This window comes from Fusarium tjaetaba (assembly GCF_013396195.1).
Source record: "Fusarium tjaetaba strain NRRL 66243 chromosome Unknown NRRL66243_c0000112, whole genome shotgun sequence".
Lineage (NCBI taxonomy): Eukaryota > Fungi > Ascomycota > Sordariomycetes > Hypocreales > Nectriaceae > Fusarium > Fusarium tjaetaba.
Window position 1 is genome coordinate 1 of NW_023501308.1, and position 17,081 is coordinate 17,081.

The window sequence follows — 17,081 nt, forward strand, 5'->3', positions numbered from 1 at the left end:
GTGGAGGTAGAGGTGGAGGTGGAACCAGAGAGGTAGTCTAGGGACCCCAAGTGCCGGTACCCCGCAGTCATGCCACGGAACATGATCAGACCACGAACATACCCTGTACTCGGTGCACCAGCAGAGACAACGTCTGATTTTAAAGACATTGATGGCTTTGAACGATTCGTATCAATCAACCCGCAATCTTATTCTACTCTCAATTGTTTTACATCCAGTCAAGAAAAACTTATTCTCAAAGCACCATACGCACAATGGGTTCCACTCAGCTGCCTGTTGGCCAACTCCGAGCCTCACTCACTGCATCTCGTGTCCTTGTCCCTGGGGATGATGGTTACCAGAACAGCCTCCATAGATGGTCTGAAGCAGCAGAGAAACCAGCTGTAAGTTTTTCCAGCTCATTGCAACCCGCATTGTAGCCCAATTTGGCAGCAGGAGGCTCTAAGAAACAACCGCGTGCTAATTTGTGTCTTCTTTAAAGGCATACGTAGTCCAAGTGACCAATGCGCATGACGTGTCTAAGGCTTTGCAATTCGCACAGGAGCATAACCTCGATGTTGCTGTTGTCGGTGGAGGCCACTCTACATCTGGGTCTTCTTCCACAGATGGTGGACTAGTTGTGGACTTGACCAAGATGCGCAACGTTACCGTTGATTACGCCAACAACACTATTACGGCGCAGGGAGGCACCATCTGGGAGGATGTTGACTATGCTGCCGCCAAATACGGCCTGGCTACAGTCGGCGGCACTGTCAACCACACAGGAGTCGGAGGTCTCACCTTGGGTGGAGGCTACGGCTGGCTTACTGGAAAGTATGGATTGACTATCGATAACCTCCTTGCAGCTGAGGTTGTGCTCGCCGATGGCCGAATCGTGCAAACATCAGAATCGGAAAACCCTGATCTATTCTGGGCACTGAGAGGTGCCGGCCAGAGTTTTGGTGTTGCTACGAGTTTTACCTTCCGTGGGTACAAGCAGGAGAATTCCGTTTACGGCGGCTTGCTCGTCTTCAAGCCTGATGCCCTGGAGAAGGTGGTCGAGTTCGCAAATTGGTTGGTAAAGGCAACTGAAGGCGAGAGCGGCATGGTTGTCGGTATTGGTGCTCCCGCACCAGCTCGTAAAGTCAGTGTCCTGACAATCATCTTTTACAACGGAAATCAAGCCAAAGCCAGAGAATATTTTGCACCTCTCTTTGCCCTCGAGCCATTGGCCGATCTGACCCGGGAGATGCCCTACAGAGACGTCAATGCAATGCTCAACACTGTCTCGACTCACGGCGACCGGAAGACACAAAAGGGCTCAGCTTTCTCGGTACCCTTGTCGACATCTCTCGCCAGGACTCTTCTGACTGACTACACCGAGTTCATCAATGATGTTCCAGATGCTGTCAAGTCCATTATACTCATGGAGTTCTTTTCGCAGAGGCAGGTGAATAAAGTCTCACAAACGGCCATGTCATTTGCCAATCGTGGCGAGCATTACAATATCCTTTTCAGCACTCGCTGGGTCGGCGACAAAAACGACAAGATATGCCGAGATTGGACTCGTGCTATGGGCCAAAAGGTCAATGAGGAGTTGAAGAAGGATTTGACTGGGGATGGCGTTGGAGAATATGGAAATTATGACGGTACGTGACGTGCAGCCAGCTAAATTTTGACGTTGCTAACCACTTCACAATGCTTACAGGGGTTGCTACATCTCTAGCTCAGGAGATCTTTGGGGTAAACTACGATAAGGTACTAGCTTTGAAGAAGCAGTATGATCCCAAGAATGTGTTCAATAAGGGCGCTGGGAAGTTCTCTTTGTAATGCACTCTGGACTTTAAGTAGCTTTTAAATAGAAGAAAGAGAATTAAACACCTTCTGCTTGAATTTTTATTTTTAAGTCTGACAGCTTGGCAGTAAGTATATCAAGATTAGACTATAAAGTATTATTAGTATATACTACCGAGGCTATCTATAACTGCGTCTAAAGCTTAACTTTACACGCCGGAGTTATCTTATAATAATTACTATATCTAATATTAGCTTAAGCGTTAAATATAAGTAAAATATGCTCTACTTCACTCTGATTACTGTCTAATAAGTTCTGCGGCTCATTATCATAAATTGGAATCACTGGCGTTCTGACTACATCTTCGATCTAGATAGCCAGAGATAAACCAAACCACCCTGAAATTATGCAAGTCACTCAGCTAGCAAACATGATTTTGAACTGGCTTTGCTGATTCCAGAAAGTCCATTGAACTCCGAGCTTCTTGTCATGTTTCTGTCTCTATGACACCGCATTCGCCAATGCCACACATTTGTCGGAGTCCCAGGGACGGCAAACGCCGGCACGGATTTTCTGGTGGCGGGAATGGAGTCTAGTCAGGACCCACCCATCCAACCACCGGCAATCAATGCGAGTCCGAGCGCTTGTCGCGAGGGGACAGCAGACAGAAAACAATTGCTCGGAAGCCAAGTGGTGGAGCAGTTGGCTTGTGGTCTTGGACGGTGAGATGACTGGGAAGTGGCACAATGAAGCCAATGACGTGAGGGAGAATAAAAGCTCAATCTTTCGACTGGTGCATAAAGTCTCATCTGCTGCTTATATCCTGGTACAGTCTAGTGGCCACATCTGGGGTCCACCAATCGGCCAGCTAACTTTACGAACTTAAACTCCTACAAAGGCAGTACGCTCATATCGTTGAAAGTCAAAAGCTCGAGAAACAACATTCACAATCAAATATGTCACATGCAATAGTGCTTATTGGCACTCTACTCGCAACCTTTGTCATCTGGAGGTTTGTGCAGACATGGAGACGACCACCGTTTCCACCTGGCCCCAAAGGGCGTTATCCGTTTATGGGTATGACTTTCGACATGCCTAGCAAGAGGCCTTGGGAAACGTTTGGCGAATGGGCCAAGTGAGTATTCCCTCTTTCATGATTCAGGTAGATACTTGTTGTTACTAAACATGCGCGAAACAACAGAGAGTATGGCCCAATCATGTACTTCCGGACAGGCCTGCAACATGTTATAGTCATCAGCGACGCAAAAGTTTACCGGGAACTCGTTGGAATGCGGTAAGAGATATCCTTGATTCACAGATTGATAGGCGGGAATTGACCATCTCCACCCCAGAGCGAGCATTTATTCAGACCGCCCACCATCCGAAGTTGGTGATCTGATCAGTGGTGGAAGGCGGAGTGTCTTGATGCCATATGGTAATAGATGGCGGGTGATTTTCCCCCTCAACTCTGTTGTAGCACTCGAGTAGCTTACTTTGCAAAAAGATGGTTCGCCGGATTTTTACAAACGTCCTCACGGCTAAGAAGTGCGATGGATATGTCCCCTACCAAGAGCTCGAGTCCCTGGCCACCATCCATAATATGCTGCATGAACCGAAGGGGTACGCGCACGAACTTCATCGCTATGCCCTATCGGTTTCCCGAACAGTAGCTTTCGGCAAACGAGTGACTAGCTCCTCGAGCCAATTTGCGACCGATATCCGCGAAGTCATGGAGAATTTCAGCAAGGCTATGACACCAGGCAAATACCTTTTTGAGGCTGTACCAATGCTGCGGAAGCTCCCTCGTTTCGCGCAGCCGTGGCTCAAGGAACTGGAAAAGTTCAAGAACCTTGAGCTTTCCTTCGCCTTGACGTGTTACCGAGATGCAGTACGTCAGGCCGAACTCCATCCCGACAGACCGTGCATGGCGCGAGAAGTCAAGGCAGAGATGGAGAAAGCCCAAGAAGAAGATGAGGTTCAGGCCTCTAGCACCTGTATGGAGATTCTCGGGGCAGGGTCCGAGACAACCGCGAGTGCGCTCCATTTTACCATTCTGGCCCTGGCCACGCATCCAGAAGTGGTTGAGAAAGCCCATCAAGAGCTTGACCGCGTCATAGGACAAGACCGATTTCCCACCTGGGCGGATGAGCCAAATTTGCCATATATCAGGGCCATTATTAAGGAAAATCAGAGGTGGAGGTCCATTTCGCCAATGAGTAAGTCTGGCGGTGCTGAATACCGATACGTTCATGATGCTGATCAAGAAAAAGGCTTTCCTCATTACACGAGCAAGGATGACGTGTACAACGGATACTATATCCCAAAGAACTGCGTGGTCCGCGTCAATCACTGGTAAGTCAATAGCAGCCCAAGGCTTCATCTATATTCCTTTCTATTATTCCTCAAACTCGCCAAGCTCACAGAATGACAGGATGATGCACTCAAATGACGAAAGGTACTCGAACCCTGAGAAGTTCGACCCAGATCGCTTCATCGATCACACGCAATCAGCCGCAGCTTCAGCCAACGCAGTAGACGCTTCTGGGCGCGATCACTTTTCCTACGGAGGTGGGAAGCGCATATGTCCGGGCATCCACCTGGCGGAGCGAAGCCTATTCATGATGACGAGCCGAATGCTCCAGACATTCAAGTTCGGGCGTCCCCTAGACCCCAAATCAGGGACGCCCCGGGAGCTGACAGTGGACGACGTTGGCGTTAGTACAAGCCTAATCATGACACCGGGCTCTGACTTTGACGTGTCCTTCGAGGCAAGGAGTGAGAAGATAGGGCAGCTGTTAGAGAGGGAGTGGCTCGAAAAGGTTGCTCATCAGGGTGAGAGCTGGATGGACTGATGGAACTCGAGGAAATTTAGTCCGCAATGATGTTATACCAGCTGTAGCTATTGAACCAATGTTTTCTCTGTTAAATTGAGCTGTTACTGCGTGCATGGCATGTATATCGATATCCGATGCCTTCTGATACATACATTCTCGCTTTTGCAACCTCGTAATGCAACGATCTTGTGTCAGACGTTTATTCCCTTGTTACGTAGCCAAGCCAATCACAAACCAAGTATGAGGATAGCGGCAAGCTCGGGATGTTGCCCCCCACATCACAGCCAGATCTAGCACAAAAGGGCATTAGTCTCCAATCGGGTTTGTCTTTAACGTGAGCTTCCCCGCATTTTACACAACCGGGGTACAGAAAAATGCCACGGTCCCTTTAAAAGCTCATTTCACTCGTTCCCTTCTCCATTCGTCATCCGTTTTCTCTCCTCCACCGCCGACCCCGATTACCTCTATCTTGTTCATCTATCTATTTGCCAGCGGGTCCGTCTACGAGTCCACTTTCTGGTATGGACTCCGAGTCCTGTCCGGTTTGCTACAAAATCTTCAGTCGCAAGTACATACACCCTGTCTTTGTTTAGTGCTACCATACCTTGGCCGGGCTGGTCACTCCCAGCATACATCGGAGTTCTATCTTTCAGTCCGTGGATTAACGCATAATATCAGGGACAGTTTAAAGCGACATGTGAAGATGCACGAGAGGGGCCCCAGGCTGAGGAGAAAGTCTTGTAAACATTGCCAAAGGTAGGCCTTTTTCTCAATCCACTTCAACGTTGTGGCATTTTGTCCTGACGTGCAAATTAAGGTCTAAGATCCGTTGCTCAGGGACAAGACCTCAATGCTCATCTTGTCTCCGAAGAGGCGCAACATGCGAATATCCTAATAGTCGCACGAGCCCAACACTTGGTGATCACACTCCAGACTTGGACGATCATCCGCAGGCTGATTGCTTTACTCCACCTGCAGACTTTTCCGAGAGCGCGGCATCTCTAGATGGCCAGCAGGAGGCAGCTCAGGGTCCCTCACCATCATCAGAGTTGTTCACGAGTGGTAGCTCTCTACTACCATTGACATTCACTGGCCTGGACGGCGAGGGGCCCCCTAACTACCATGCACCAGCCGGTCTGGAGCAGAATGAGGATAATCTCTTCTTGAACTTCGGTGGACTCAGCCCTGACTGGATCTTCTCAATATTTGACCCTTGTTCACATCTCGACACCTTCAGCTTTCCGGCCGACTGTGAAATTCTTGATGAGCCTACCTTGCCTCTCACAGCTCAAAATTCGTCCCCCAATGCCCAAGAACCGCCAGTCAAGTACAGCGCCGGGCAGGGACCTCATCTCGATAACTGGCTCTTGAGTACCGCCGGGACCAACGACACCCAATCGTTGGTCATCCCCCAGCTGGGCGGCAACGGTGATAAGTCGCTGCGATACGGCTCGCATTTCCAAATGCCCAAGGTCGTGGAGGCACAGAGATCTCAACTCCTCGATTCCGCCCAGGCGATCCTGGAAAGGCCATTGTGGAAAGCTGTTTCGCTGGCTAATTTCCCGAGTAAGGCAAAGCTGGATCACTGCATTGATCTCTTTTTTGTCCACTTTCGACCTGTAAGGAACTATATAACATCCAGTCTTACGTCAGCCTGTGCTCGTCTAATCTCTTATAGCCCATCAGCTTCATCCATCGACCTACCCTCAACCCAACCACTATATCAGAGGTGCTTCTGCTATCAATTGTTGCCATTGGGGCTAGGTTTAGCAGCATGCCAGGCGCAAGGATCTTCGCCAATTCGATTGCCGAACTGAATCGTCGTATACTCCTCGTCATGGTCAGTATACTTAGTGATACTATGAATTTGAAGAATGTCCGAAAGCTGATTCATATATGCAGAATGAACAAGATCCAAGTCATCGGCACTCGGAGGACTACCTCACCGCTCAACTTCTTCAAGCGATGCATGGTCGTGCCAGTGGCCATAGAATATTATTTGGCCACAGTAGAGATTTGCGATCGACGCTTGTTCGGCATGCGAGGGAAGCAGGTTTATTCCAAGAGCCAAAGCCACGTCAGAATGCACCTGACGATTGTTCCGCCACCACCGAAAGCCGGTGGTTGGATTGGGTTGCGACGGAGCGCCATAGAAGGCTGGGCTGGGCGATATATGTAAGTTCTTTGAAGCATCAAGCTATTGAAGAGAAACTAATTACGCCTCTTAGGATCTCGACGCAACTGTTGGCATATTGCACAATGAAAGACCTGCTTTCAGTATCGGCGACATAGCCCTCTCTCTTCCCGATGAGGATGCTTGCTGGGAAGCCCCTACCGCTCACTCATGGATAGCACTTCGGCCGTGGCAGCCATCGCATGAGAACAGGATTGAGTTCCGCAAAGCTGCCCGAGAATGCTTCTACCCCAGCTCGGCTGACAACCTTGAACTATCTGATGACCAGCACTTGCATATAATCACTGTCACACTTTGCCGATTTTTGTGGTCTATGAAAGAACTCCAGGGGTCTCCACTGATGGATGCTGTTCCTGAAGACTGGCCCCTGGTGAATCATAAGCGGACTCTACTCAACAAGCTGGATCAGTTTCTTACATGTCCAGAGGCCGCCAAAGCCAACAAAGACGATGGTGTCCTGCGACGAATCGTGGAAAGGCTATTGATAATCCATCTCTGTCACCTATTCGGCGCTGGAGACCTTATGGATTGGCTGCTGCCTTTACTTCGCGCTGGAGGTCAGCACAAAGAATCACGGGCAAGAATGAGTAACTGGGGTCGTGAGGACGGGGTCAGATTGCGCCAAGTGGCTTACCACTCCGCTCAAATCTTGGCTCTGAGTCGATCATTTCCTTTCAACTCCCCTTGCGAATCATTCTATGCCTTCTATGCGGGAGGCGCACTTTGGTGTGCCACAGTGTTGCTAGGTGAATCAGAACCCGGTATTGGCACTGAAGCGTGTGATGACGAGGATGACAGTCAAAAATTCACTGTTCTGCAGCTTGATGCCTTTCACCCATTGGAAGGTGACGACTATAGCAAATTGCATCACTGGCTTTGTGAAGGCGGACAAGCCAGGGTAGGCCTGTTTGGTGTACCACGCCTTGGAAGTAAGGACAGTCATGTGCAGGTTCTTCAAGAAGCATTGCGGATTTTGCAGAACATGAGGATCTGGGAGCTTTCCAAGGCGTTTTCCGAGTTCATTCGAAAGCTCATAACTGCTGAGTCAGGAGTTAAGAAATAGATATCGAGGGAAATAAGATTGTTCTCGTATAAAATATGGTATTAGTGTCAAGCCTGTGTGAATAATTATTGCAGATTTCGAGTAGCTGAAGTCTACAAGTTATTTTAACATGATTGTATAGGATATACCAGACGTGCTCTGCTAACCTTTCCCAGCTTCAAATCGACCAAACCCTTCGCAATAGCTGTGAGCCCTCCATCCCTGATGCTTGCCTGGATAGGTTGGATCTTATGTTCTCTCAGTAGCTTCTCAGCCCGTGAAACAAAGTCTGATGCAAACTCAACATCCTCTGAAACAACGGGGAAGACTGGGGCTTGAGCATCGAGAGAAAATGGTCTACCCAATACAGTGAAAGCAACAATGCGGATCGTCTTGACCCTTATGTTATCTATATCTGGGCATGATCTCGTGCACGCTATGTAAATCCCACCTGTCAGTTTCATGGCAGCGGCACAGATAGCTGATGAAGCATCGTTAGAAATGCAATCAACAACAGCAAGCCGTCTACTACCAGAAGCCTCAATGATATGTTGTGCACAAAGAGGATCCCGCTGGGAAATGTTAGTGGTAAGTCAGTGATGCTCCCGCTGAAAAGGTAATGGACCGATCACTTAAATGACCCGAACTCACATACATAGTCGAAAACTGCATCTGCGCCGCATCGTTTAACAAAGTCAAAACTATCTGGAGAGCTTGTTGATATGACATGGAGACCGGACCTAGTGTAGTAATTAGCTGACCGTCTCTTTGTATCTTAAAGAAGTGAGATGAAAAGTCTTACAACTTGGCCAACTGGATCTGCATCGACCCAATGGCTGTAGCGCCACCATAGATGAGCAATACTGGTTGCACCGGCTGTGGCTCCTCAGTCTGTTTTGGATATGGGAAGGAGAGGTGCCTGTATAGGCAAAAACCAGCAGTAAAGAGTGCTGTGGGCAACGTCGAACCCAGCTCACACGAGATGTTCGGAGGGAGATGCACTAAGATATGGGCTTGCGCGACCAGATAGTCCGTGAATGCGCCATCATCAGGCCTCAAGGTGTTCCCTAACAGACCCAGATTAGGTTGGAAGTCTTATACCGATGCCTCGTGCCAGCTTACCACCTTGTATCATTCCCGCCACTCGATCTCCGACTTGAAGCCTATCGACGTGATCCCCAAGACATTCAACAACCCCTGCAAAGTCGCATCCCAGGATGGTTGGTTCTGCAAGCGCCTGGCGGTACATCATTTTCCAGTCTATTGGATTCAGGGCCACTGCCGCAACCTTGATCAACACCTCGCCTGGCCCAGGCTTGGGTACGGGGCAAGTGTCGATAGCAACATTTCCAGGGCCAACATGGCGGAGAGCGGAGCGTGAAGGCATTACGTAAACCCAGTTAGATCGAATGAGTGATATCGGAGATATGAAAGGATTGTCCAGGGAGGTATCAAATCATGCAAGAGGTCAAAGGTGATGAACAAGGCTACTGGAGGTGGACATGATGTCTAACACTATAGTTTTCTACTAATATCCTGGACTGAGTCTGTCGGAAATCTGCTTGATCGGAACGGGTGCACTTTGCGTCGATCACGTTTCCCTAGACTACCCCGCAGTTTGATTGCAAACAGTCTCACACGGATTTGGCGCAGCAGTGACGCCGGAATTCAGTCAATATGAGTGGTTGGTCGGAGTATGTGTGCCACATAGCTAAGTCGATCGGAGTTTCGGGTGGTGGAGCCTCTACGGACCTGTTGTGTGTGCCTGCTTATCCGTTGGCATTGCCGAGAATTGCAAACTTTAGAGACGCAAGTTTCTTTGTAAAGACCTTCTATAATACAGGAGAAATCTCCTAGGCGTGTAGGATTAGCAGATTTCACAAAGTACCCCTTGAAACAAGACAACTTATCGTATTGATTCATCTCAGTTCTAGCTAAGAAACCTTTGCAATTCTTCAACATGCCTTCAATCGTTGAGACCCCGCAAAAAAGCAAGAGTCTCCTGGAGCTTCTCCCTGGGAACCTTCCCCATGCCAAGATACCCACCAACATCAACTTGGAGGCAGTTGCGGCCCAAGTTCTCAAGTCGTTCCCCCACCTCGAGAAACGCCACTTTACACCAGACGCCATCTGGCGTGACACGTATGCCTTGTCAGGAACCATCCGTACGTTCTATTTTGATGAAGCTCTTGCAACAGAATGGTCTACACTCAGCAATAGCCACGGTGTCTCCTCTTTTTCTCTTGTCCCTGGTTCTGCAAAGGTTTATAGACTTGAGGGAGGCGCGGAATGGGTTGATTGCAAGTTCATTTTCCATACAACCACACCGGCAACTGAATGCTCTGGTATGCTCTCACTCGTTCCATCACAAGATGGGTCATGGAAAATCTGGGTTCTTCGCACGATCCTTGAGCAGCTCAGCAACCACGGCAATGTAGATTCAATGGAACCTACTAGCGTCTTGGTTAACGGTAACGGTACGACTGGGAATCATTCTTCATCAAATGGCACGTCCAATCGAGATCATCCGTCAAATGGAATCCCTAATTGCACTACTGATGACCAAGGCCGTCTTCATTATGACGCAGTGATTATCGGAGGTGGTCAGAGCGGTCTCAGTACTGGCGGGCGCTTGCAAGCTCTCGGGGTTTCGTATGTCATACTTGAGAAAAACGCCCAGGTTGGTGATGCATGGGGATTGAGATACGAGTCAGCCCGTTGTGAGTTCTTTCCCCGGCTCTGCTATGGCCCACACACCAATCACTTTCCGTCTGTTCAGCTGACTGATACCTTTTCCTTAGTGCATACTGTGCGCGAATATTGTACGTCTCAAACAACAGTATCAATTGTCTGATAGCTATAACAGCTACTAACTTGATATTCTAGCTCACTTGCCTTTTGATAGAACCTTTGGACCCGAGTATGGCGAATATCTAGGTAAAGACGAGCTGGCTAAGGGACATAAGAAGTGGGCGGAGAAATACGGCATCGTGAGTTTTTCACCAGGACCAGGTAATTCCGTTGCTAACTCTTTGGCGCAGAATATCTGGTGTTCCACAAACGTGAAATCAGGTTCCTGGGATGAGGCATCCAGAGCCTATACTCTTGACGTCGTTAAGGAAGGACGTCCCATGCAGATTTCAACGCGACATGTCGTCATAGCCACAGGCGCAGGGTCGCAGACCCCCGTGCTACCAACAATCTCCAACAGAGTCAGTTTTTCTTTATCCTAGAGGAAACAGGATCTCGACTAACAAGGCTGAGCAGGAAGCGTTCAAAGGAGTAGTGTTGCATTCTGCCGACTACTCAACCGCGCAGGCCTGGGCTGAAAAGACTGGCATTGTGGTTGGCACTGGAAATACAGGTCAGTATACTTACAAGTGCGCCGTGTTACCAATCTTTGTTTAACTTCTCCAATAGCACACGATGTAGCCGACGATATGTACGAAGCCGGTATGGAAGTGACGATGGTTCAGAGGAGCCGTACTTGTAAGTCCTGATAGGTTCAGAAAGTGTTGACATCGTTGAACCTTTACTTATTGCGTCGTCATGCAGTTGTACTTCCAGCCGAGTTTATTAAAGAGCGATATGATCGTAAGTCAAAGAACCCCTCCCCAATTACATGTTCAAGTAACTAATCCTCTCTCAAGTCATATACAATGCCCAGATTCCCACCGAAATCAGTGACCGAGCGATGTTCACCCAGCCAGTGTCAATTGCTCGTCTGCTCTCGTCTAAGACATTCCATGCTATGGCCCGGTCACAACCGGAAAGATACGATGCCCTCGAGCGTGCTGGCTTCAGGGTTGATCCTTTCGGAGATATTCAAGACGCCATTAATATCCGTCTGGGCGGACATTACATTGATGTCGGGACGTCTGCCAAAATTGGAAAAGGCCTGGTATGCGATCCCCAAAGACGATTGATGCAAAGTCCTGACTTAAATCCCGATAGATCAAGGTTAAATCTGATGCCGCCGCATCAAGGTATACGGAACATGGGCTGGCCTTCTCAGATGGGTCTGAAATCAAGGCCGATGTGATCGTCCTTGCAACTGGTTTCGTGGGTAACCTCCGACAGCATGTGGACAAGATCTTTGGCTCAGCTGTTGCGAAGAGAGCTGGAGACTGTTTCGGCCTGAACAGTGAAGGCGAGGTTCTTGGAGCTTTCAAACCATTGGAGCGTGAGTATCTAGCTACAGTGACTTGAATTGCTGATGATTTACGCTGACTGACTTCTCTTGATAACAGAACCCGGGATATGGTATATCGGCGGTGCTCTCGGCCACGCTAGATATTATTCTCGCTTTATTGCATTGTCTATCAAGGCCGATGCTATAGGGCAACCATTGCCTGTTTACCGAGATCACATGTTTAGAATTGATTAAGCTTTAAAATACAAAGGTTATGAAAGATGTGGTAAATGAGGTTGAAACAATAGAGATAGAATATATTCCATTGCAATATTTACATTAGCACAGCTGTAATATTGAAGATGCATTTGAATACCTTCGTAGTACTCCGTATGTGAGCTGTAAAAACTACTGTAAAAACTACTGTTTCGGCTTAGTTACCCCACTGAAGCTGGTTGACTAATCGCATTCGGAGTCCGAGGTGCCGAAGACGCGACCCCCGCAGAAACTAGGCATTAGTGGCGTGGCTAGGGTCACGAGGTGCGCTAAGTAACCCGCTCAGCTGTTTCATCCGTCAGTTCCATCGTAACCAATCTCACTGTCTGCATCTACCATTACGCCTCCACAACACTGTCTCGCAGCAATGTCTTCAGTCACCTCTACTAGTCGGCCAAAGTCCTCCCGCCGGTCTAAATACACTTCTGTTGCATGGTGCGCCCTCCCTCCTCACTCACTTAGTCTCCGTCTTTGTGGGTAACACGATTTGCATGTAGCCTTGAGTGCCAGCGCCGGAAGAACAAGGTTGGAACACGAATCGAATAAGGTCAAGTATCACTACTGACAATTGCACCCAGTGTTCCGGAGAAAATGAGTGCGCACCTTGTCGTAGACGAGGAGTGCGCTGTGTCTACTCCACAAACGGCCGGGTCCGCATTCAGAGAAGACGGTCGGACGCAGTAGGCGAGACCATGAACCTTGGGTCGCTGTGCTCGACTTCGCCATCCCCATATTCTTTCCGCTCTATGACACTGAGTGACTCGAATAACCCGAAACAATACAGGGTTGAAGATAATGAAGTTGAGCCTGTCGACGCCAATTCGACATCACTTGATCCCTTTGCTACAACACAAAACATGCCCATCCCGGCTCTTGAGACAGAAACAAGTCTAGCAGAAGATAGAGTTCGCCATCTCGAGGCCACTTTAAAATTTATAGCCAAGTTAAGTTCTCGATCCGTCGCGAACTCTACTGGCTCATGGTGAGAGCAAACCCCTTCTATTGTCCCAGGCCAAGAAGGCGCAAAGTCAAAAACGAGTTCTCGAGTAGAAAATGGTTCCCTTGGTTAACTAATTTCTTGTACCTGTTTAGGCCTACTGTTCCAAAAGAACTAGTCCCTGGGCCTATCGCGTCCAGTGCTAGCAATCAATTTGTGATGGAAGTGGCGGAGTGTATGCCCGATAATATATCTCTGCCATCTCTACTAGCCGCTACTCGACGTTTGCTTGGATCTGATCCCAGTAGGGACAGCCCACTACTGGCTCGACCTGGTCGGCAATTGTCACCCACGTCGGTTCAACTGCCAGAAATACAGTATATACAATGCTTGTTTGACGTCTGCAGCAATAGATTAGCAATGTACCTCCCAAAGGTTGAGTATGGCGAACTCAACAGCAAGGCTATCCAACCTGTTTTATCAACAGAAGTCGCCGTCGGCAGCCTCTTGGTAGAGTCAAGAGACTTTCTCTTATATTCGCAACTCTACATCACTATGTCACTAGGACGGTGTTTACAGTCCCGCGAGAATCATGGACGGGACGTGTCTGAGGCTGCCTCGTTCTATCACCAGAGCATGTCTCTTATGAACGATGTACCGTCAATTCCAGCCCACTGGGCTGGTATGGCCAAGTTCCATTTCTTCCGAGCGATCTATTTAATGCAAGCCGACGACATGCAGGGCGCAGTACTAGCAATTTCGACATCGCTCCAGTACGCCTGGCAGGCCAAACTCAATGATCAAACAGCTTCGTCCTCCTGTAATGCACAAGGGCTTTTGTCACGGAAAAGACTGTGGTGGGCCATATATTGCATGGAACGACGGCTCTGTCAGAAGATTGGAAAGCCGTCGGGGATCTGCGACAAGGAAGTAGCCGTGGACGACCTTGTATCAAGGGAGCAGTTGGTGGCCTGCCAAGACCTGGATGTTCTTCCTGAGCAAATCAGCCAGGATGACTTACATCTCCAGATACTTGTTGATATCAGCAGACTATGGGGCAAAATTTGGGATCGGTTCTTCAGGGCCGCACGTCACACCTCCAATGATGATGAAGAGGTGGACATGATGGCCCTCCGCATATCCCACCTTCATCGTAACGTTCCCGCCATATTCCAGTGGTCTAAGAGTATCCTGGATAATGTCGTTAAGGGTTCTGAGCTAGAACTGCAAACCTCTAGGAGACTAGTGATTCACGTGGTAAGCTGGTCTCTTCCAGCGTTGACTCTTAGACGTTTTGCTAATGAGACCTTTCTGTTCATGTAGCGTTATACTCTACTGCAGCTTCTAGTTCGCCAAAACCCAACACGAACCGAACTGCTCAACCTGGAGCAGACAAGATTCTGCCATAAGCTGGTATCTGAGGTGGTCGACACTCTCTCCGAATTTATCGCCGTATATTCGCTCCCGCGAATTGCCTCTCTAGCATACTTCATCGCTTCGTCTCTCACTGAGTGCAGCTACCATGTTGCTAGAATCCTTCATAACCCAATCTGTAAGGCTGAGCATCTACCTGCAATACGAACCCTCAGTAAATTGATAGAGTTGCTCAAACTGCTATCCCCATCAGTCAAAGCAGCCCAGCGAGCCTATGCAATACTTCATCCTCAAGCCACGGCTGCTATTCAGGGCTTCATGAACTGTGATGAGAGAGGCGATGGATTCGATGCCTCTGTATCGTTACCGGATACTGGGGTTGAATCTCACTTCCAATCAATGTCCGAGACTTGGCCTGGCTTGCCACTGGCCAGTTCCTGCCTGCCGCAAAGCTTTGAAGGTTGCTTGCCAATCGGTCATCAAATCGGAATAGCATCACCTGATCATTTGATAGCTGAGACACAGTCTGGGGATACTACATTTGGACTATCATTCTCTGCAGATGGCGCAACAGATATTGCAGATATGGACGAACTGTCATTTCCGTATCTCTACTTACCTGACATTGGGTAGACTCATTGAGGCGGAATGTCCAAGGGGACTATTTTGTAACAAGAGTTCGTTCATACCGGCATCCAACTCGAAGTGTAAAATAACTACCTAGCCAACATGTTTCTTCGCATTGCTGTCTATCAGGAATTTTCTCAACCCTGAGCATCAGCGTTGACCTCCAAGTCAAACTTGTCCAAAGCCATTTTGACCAAGTCAGTCCCAATGATATGCTTCTGGTATCTTCCGTCAATCCATGTCCATTTGCTTTCTGACTCGCCCGTCATTCCTGAAAACTCTCTGTCCCGTCGTTGCTGTTCCTCTCCATCTGGCAAGTGGTACATGATTCTGTTAGTGGCCGCTCCTTTTACATTTAAGGTCGAGTATGGCTTCTGAAGTGATTCGAAGATACCGAGGACTTTTGGGAGTGTCATTCCACTGGCCTCTAGCTTTTCAGTGCTTGTTTTGCTAAATCTTCCAAGGAGGGCGCCGAGAACAGCGGCATCTCCAAAGGCCATGGCGGCACCTTGAGACTGGTATGGGAGTGTTGGGTGAGCAGAATCTCCTAGAAGGACAGATTTGTGCTTCAACTAAGTTAGTATAGCTTGTATAATAGTAAGAGAATAGCAGAACGGAAGTAGTGCGATGGCACTTGCTTAGATAAGAAAGAAGAAGGAGGGCAGAATAAAAGGAACTCACATTAACCCATGTTTCAAGCTCACTGTGATGACAGAGCTTCCATTTTAAGGTGGACGAGAAGCATGTCGTGATCTTGGTCAATCTGAATAGGATAAGTAAGCAGGATCCAGGGTAAAATGATACGTTCAAGGCAGCAGTTCGAGGTACAACTCACATCGGATCCCAGTTTTCAAACTCTCTACACATCTCAGCCAGATCGCCCTTCTCAGTTCTTTGGCCCTTCTTCATTCGGTCTGGCGTCAACAACACCAGATTCCAAAGCTCGCCACCCCGGATGGCATAGAAAACAGCGTGCTTCAAGGGGCCTAACCACAACGTGAGGGTTTGCTTATTCTCATCGCAAAATCGAATGACCTCGGCGTCGTCAAGTTCCTCAAGCTGCTGACGCGTGAATGTGCCTCGATATGCTAGGTCCCCGGTCTCTGCAGGCTCGATGGCTTTCCCTACCACTTGGCTGCGTAAAGTAGACCAAATACCATCGGCACCTACAATGACATCGGCTTTGAAACGTTGGCCATCAGTGAGAATGACCTCGGTAGCCTCGAAGTCGGCCTTCATAACATCGCAGCCTGTTTTAATCTCAACACCGAGCTCGGCAGCTGTTTCTATAAGTGCCTGCTGGAGGTCTGCTCTATGGATGACCCTAGCAAAAGAGATAGACATTTAGCAAATTGCACCAAAGGCATTAGGCAAGGGAAGAGTCTTACATGGCTGGATATCCATATTTTTCATATGAAATAGGGCCATATTTGCGTGTCGCCAAAACATCGCCATTATCCCAACGACGGAGGTGGCGGACAAGAATCTCAGTTGCTTTGCACTTGATCTTCTCAAACACACCTATATAATCCAGCGCACGGCATGCATTGGGTGGAACCTGAATGCCTGCCCCAATCTGTTTCTCTTGTCAGTTTGATCTCCGATGGAAACGTTTGAATCGCTTAGATCACATCATACTTGCCTCTGAGAGTTCGGGAGCTCGTTCTAGAATAGTTACATCTAACCCTTGACGCCGACAGGCGATACCACAAGCAATGCCACCAAGTCCAGCGCCGACAATAACGACCTTCATGGCGAGGGATCAAGTAGACGTAGATAGAATAGGTTTAGATGATGTGGCTTAGATTCTGTCTTGAACCTGATACCTGGAAATTCATAAATCCCAGAATTTGCGTATTTTTAAAGGTAAATAAGACAGCCATCGTCCATT

The 17,081-nt window shown here is 48.6% G+C and overlaps 6 protein-coding genes across 6 annotated transcripts; 4 read left to right on the forward strand and 2 right to left on the reverse strand.

The window, feature by feature from the left end:
* Positions 1-254: 254 nt before the first annotated feature.
* Positions 255-1,809, forward strand: FTJAE_5833 (FAD-binding domain protein; the record flags this gene model as incomplete). Its single annotated transcript, XM_037352383.1, has 3 exons — positions 255-383; positions 524-1,628; positions 1,688-1,809. The coding sequence occupies 3 exons, from the start codon at positions 255-257 to the stop codon at positions 1,807-1,809; spliced, it is 1,356 nt and encodes a 451-aa protein (XP_037207053.1).
* A 1,469-nt stretch (positions 1,810-3,278) lies between these two features.
* On the forward strand, positions 3,279-7,865 carry FTJAE_5834 (cytochrome P450 monooxygenase; the record flags this gene model as incomplete). Its single annotated transcript, XM_037352384.1, has 6 exons — positions 3,279-4,126; positions 4,230-4,606; positions 5,542-6,227; positions 6,287-6,448; positions 6,511-6,783; positions 6,837-7,865. The coding sequence occupies 6 exons, from the start codon at positions 3,279-3,281 to the stop codon at positions 7,863-7,865; spliced, it is 3,375 nt and encodes a 1,124-aa protein (XP_037207054.1).
* A 65-nt stretch (positions 7,866-7,930) lies between these two features.
* On the reverse strand, positions 7,931-9,231 carry FTJAE_5835 (zinc-binding oxidoreductase; the record flags this gene model as incomplete). Its single annotated transcript, XM_037352385.1, has 5 exons — positions 7,931-7,957; positions 8,012-8,416; positions 8,500-8,584; positions 8,647-8,911; positions 8,967-9,231. 5 exons carry the CDS (start codon positions 9,229-9,231, stop codon positions 7,931-7,933), a joined length of 1,047 nt encoding a protein of 348 aa, XP_037207055.1.
* Positions 9,232-9,804: 573 nt separating this feature from the next.
* On the forward strand, positions 9,805-12,231 carry FTJAE_5836 (dimethylaniline monooxygenase (n-oxide forming); the record flags this gene model as incomplete). The annotated part of the gene is made up of 11 exons (XM_037352386.1): positions 9,805-10,321; positions 10,412-10,564; positions 10,646-10,666; positions 10,731-10,834; positions 10,886-11,056; positions 11,112-11,208; positions 11,265-11,333; positions 11,400-11,438; positions 11,495-11,745; positions 11,799-12,027; positions 12,095-12,231. 11 exons carry the CDS (start codon positions 9,805-9,807, stop codon positions 12,229-12,231), a joined length of 1,788 nt encoding a protein of 595 aa, XP_037207056.1.
* A 1,378-nt stretch (positions 12,232-13,609) lies between these two features.
* Positions 13,610-15,196, forward strand: FTJAE_5837 (uncharacterized protein; the record flags this gene model as incomplete). The annotated part of the gene is made up of 3 exons (XM_037352387.1): positions 13,610-14,446; positions 14,513-14,741; positions 14,817-15,196. 3 exons carry the CDS (start codon positions 13,610-13,612, stop codon positions 15,194-15,196), a joined length of 1,446 nt encoding a protein of 481 aa, XP_037207057.1.
* A 131-nt stretch (positions 15,197-15,327) lies between these two features.
* FTJAE_5838 (3-hydroxybenzoate 6-hydroxylase 1) lies at positions 15,328-16,943 on the reverse strand (the record flags this gene model as incomplete). The annotated part of the gene is made up of 5 exons (XM_037352388.1): positions 15,328-15,762; positions 15,872-15,953; positions 16,026-16,514; positions 16,579-16,711; positions 16,829-16,943. 5 exons carry the CDS (start codon positions 16,941-16,943, stop codon positions 15,328-15,330), a joined length of 1,254 nt encoding a protein of 417 aa, XP_037207058.1.
* Positions 16,944-17,081: the final 138 nt, after the last annotated feature.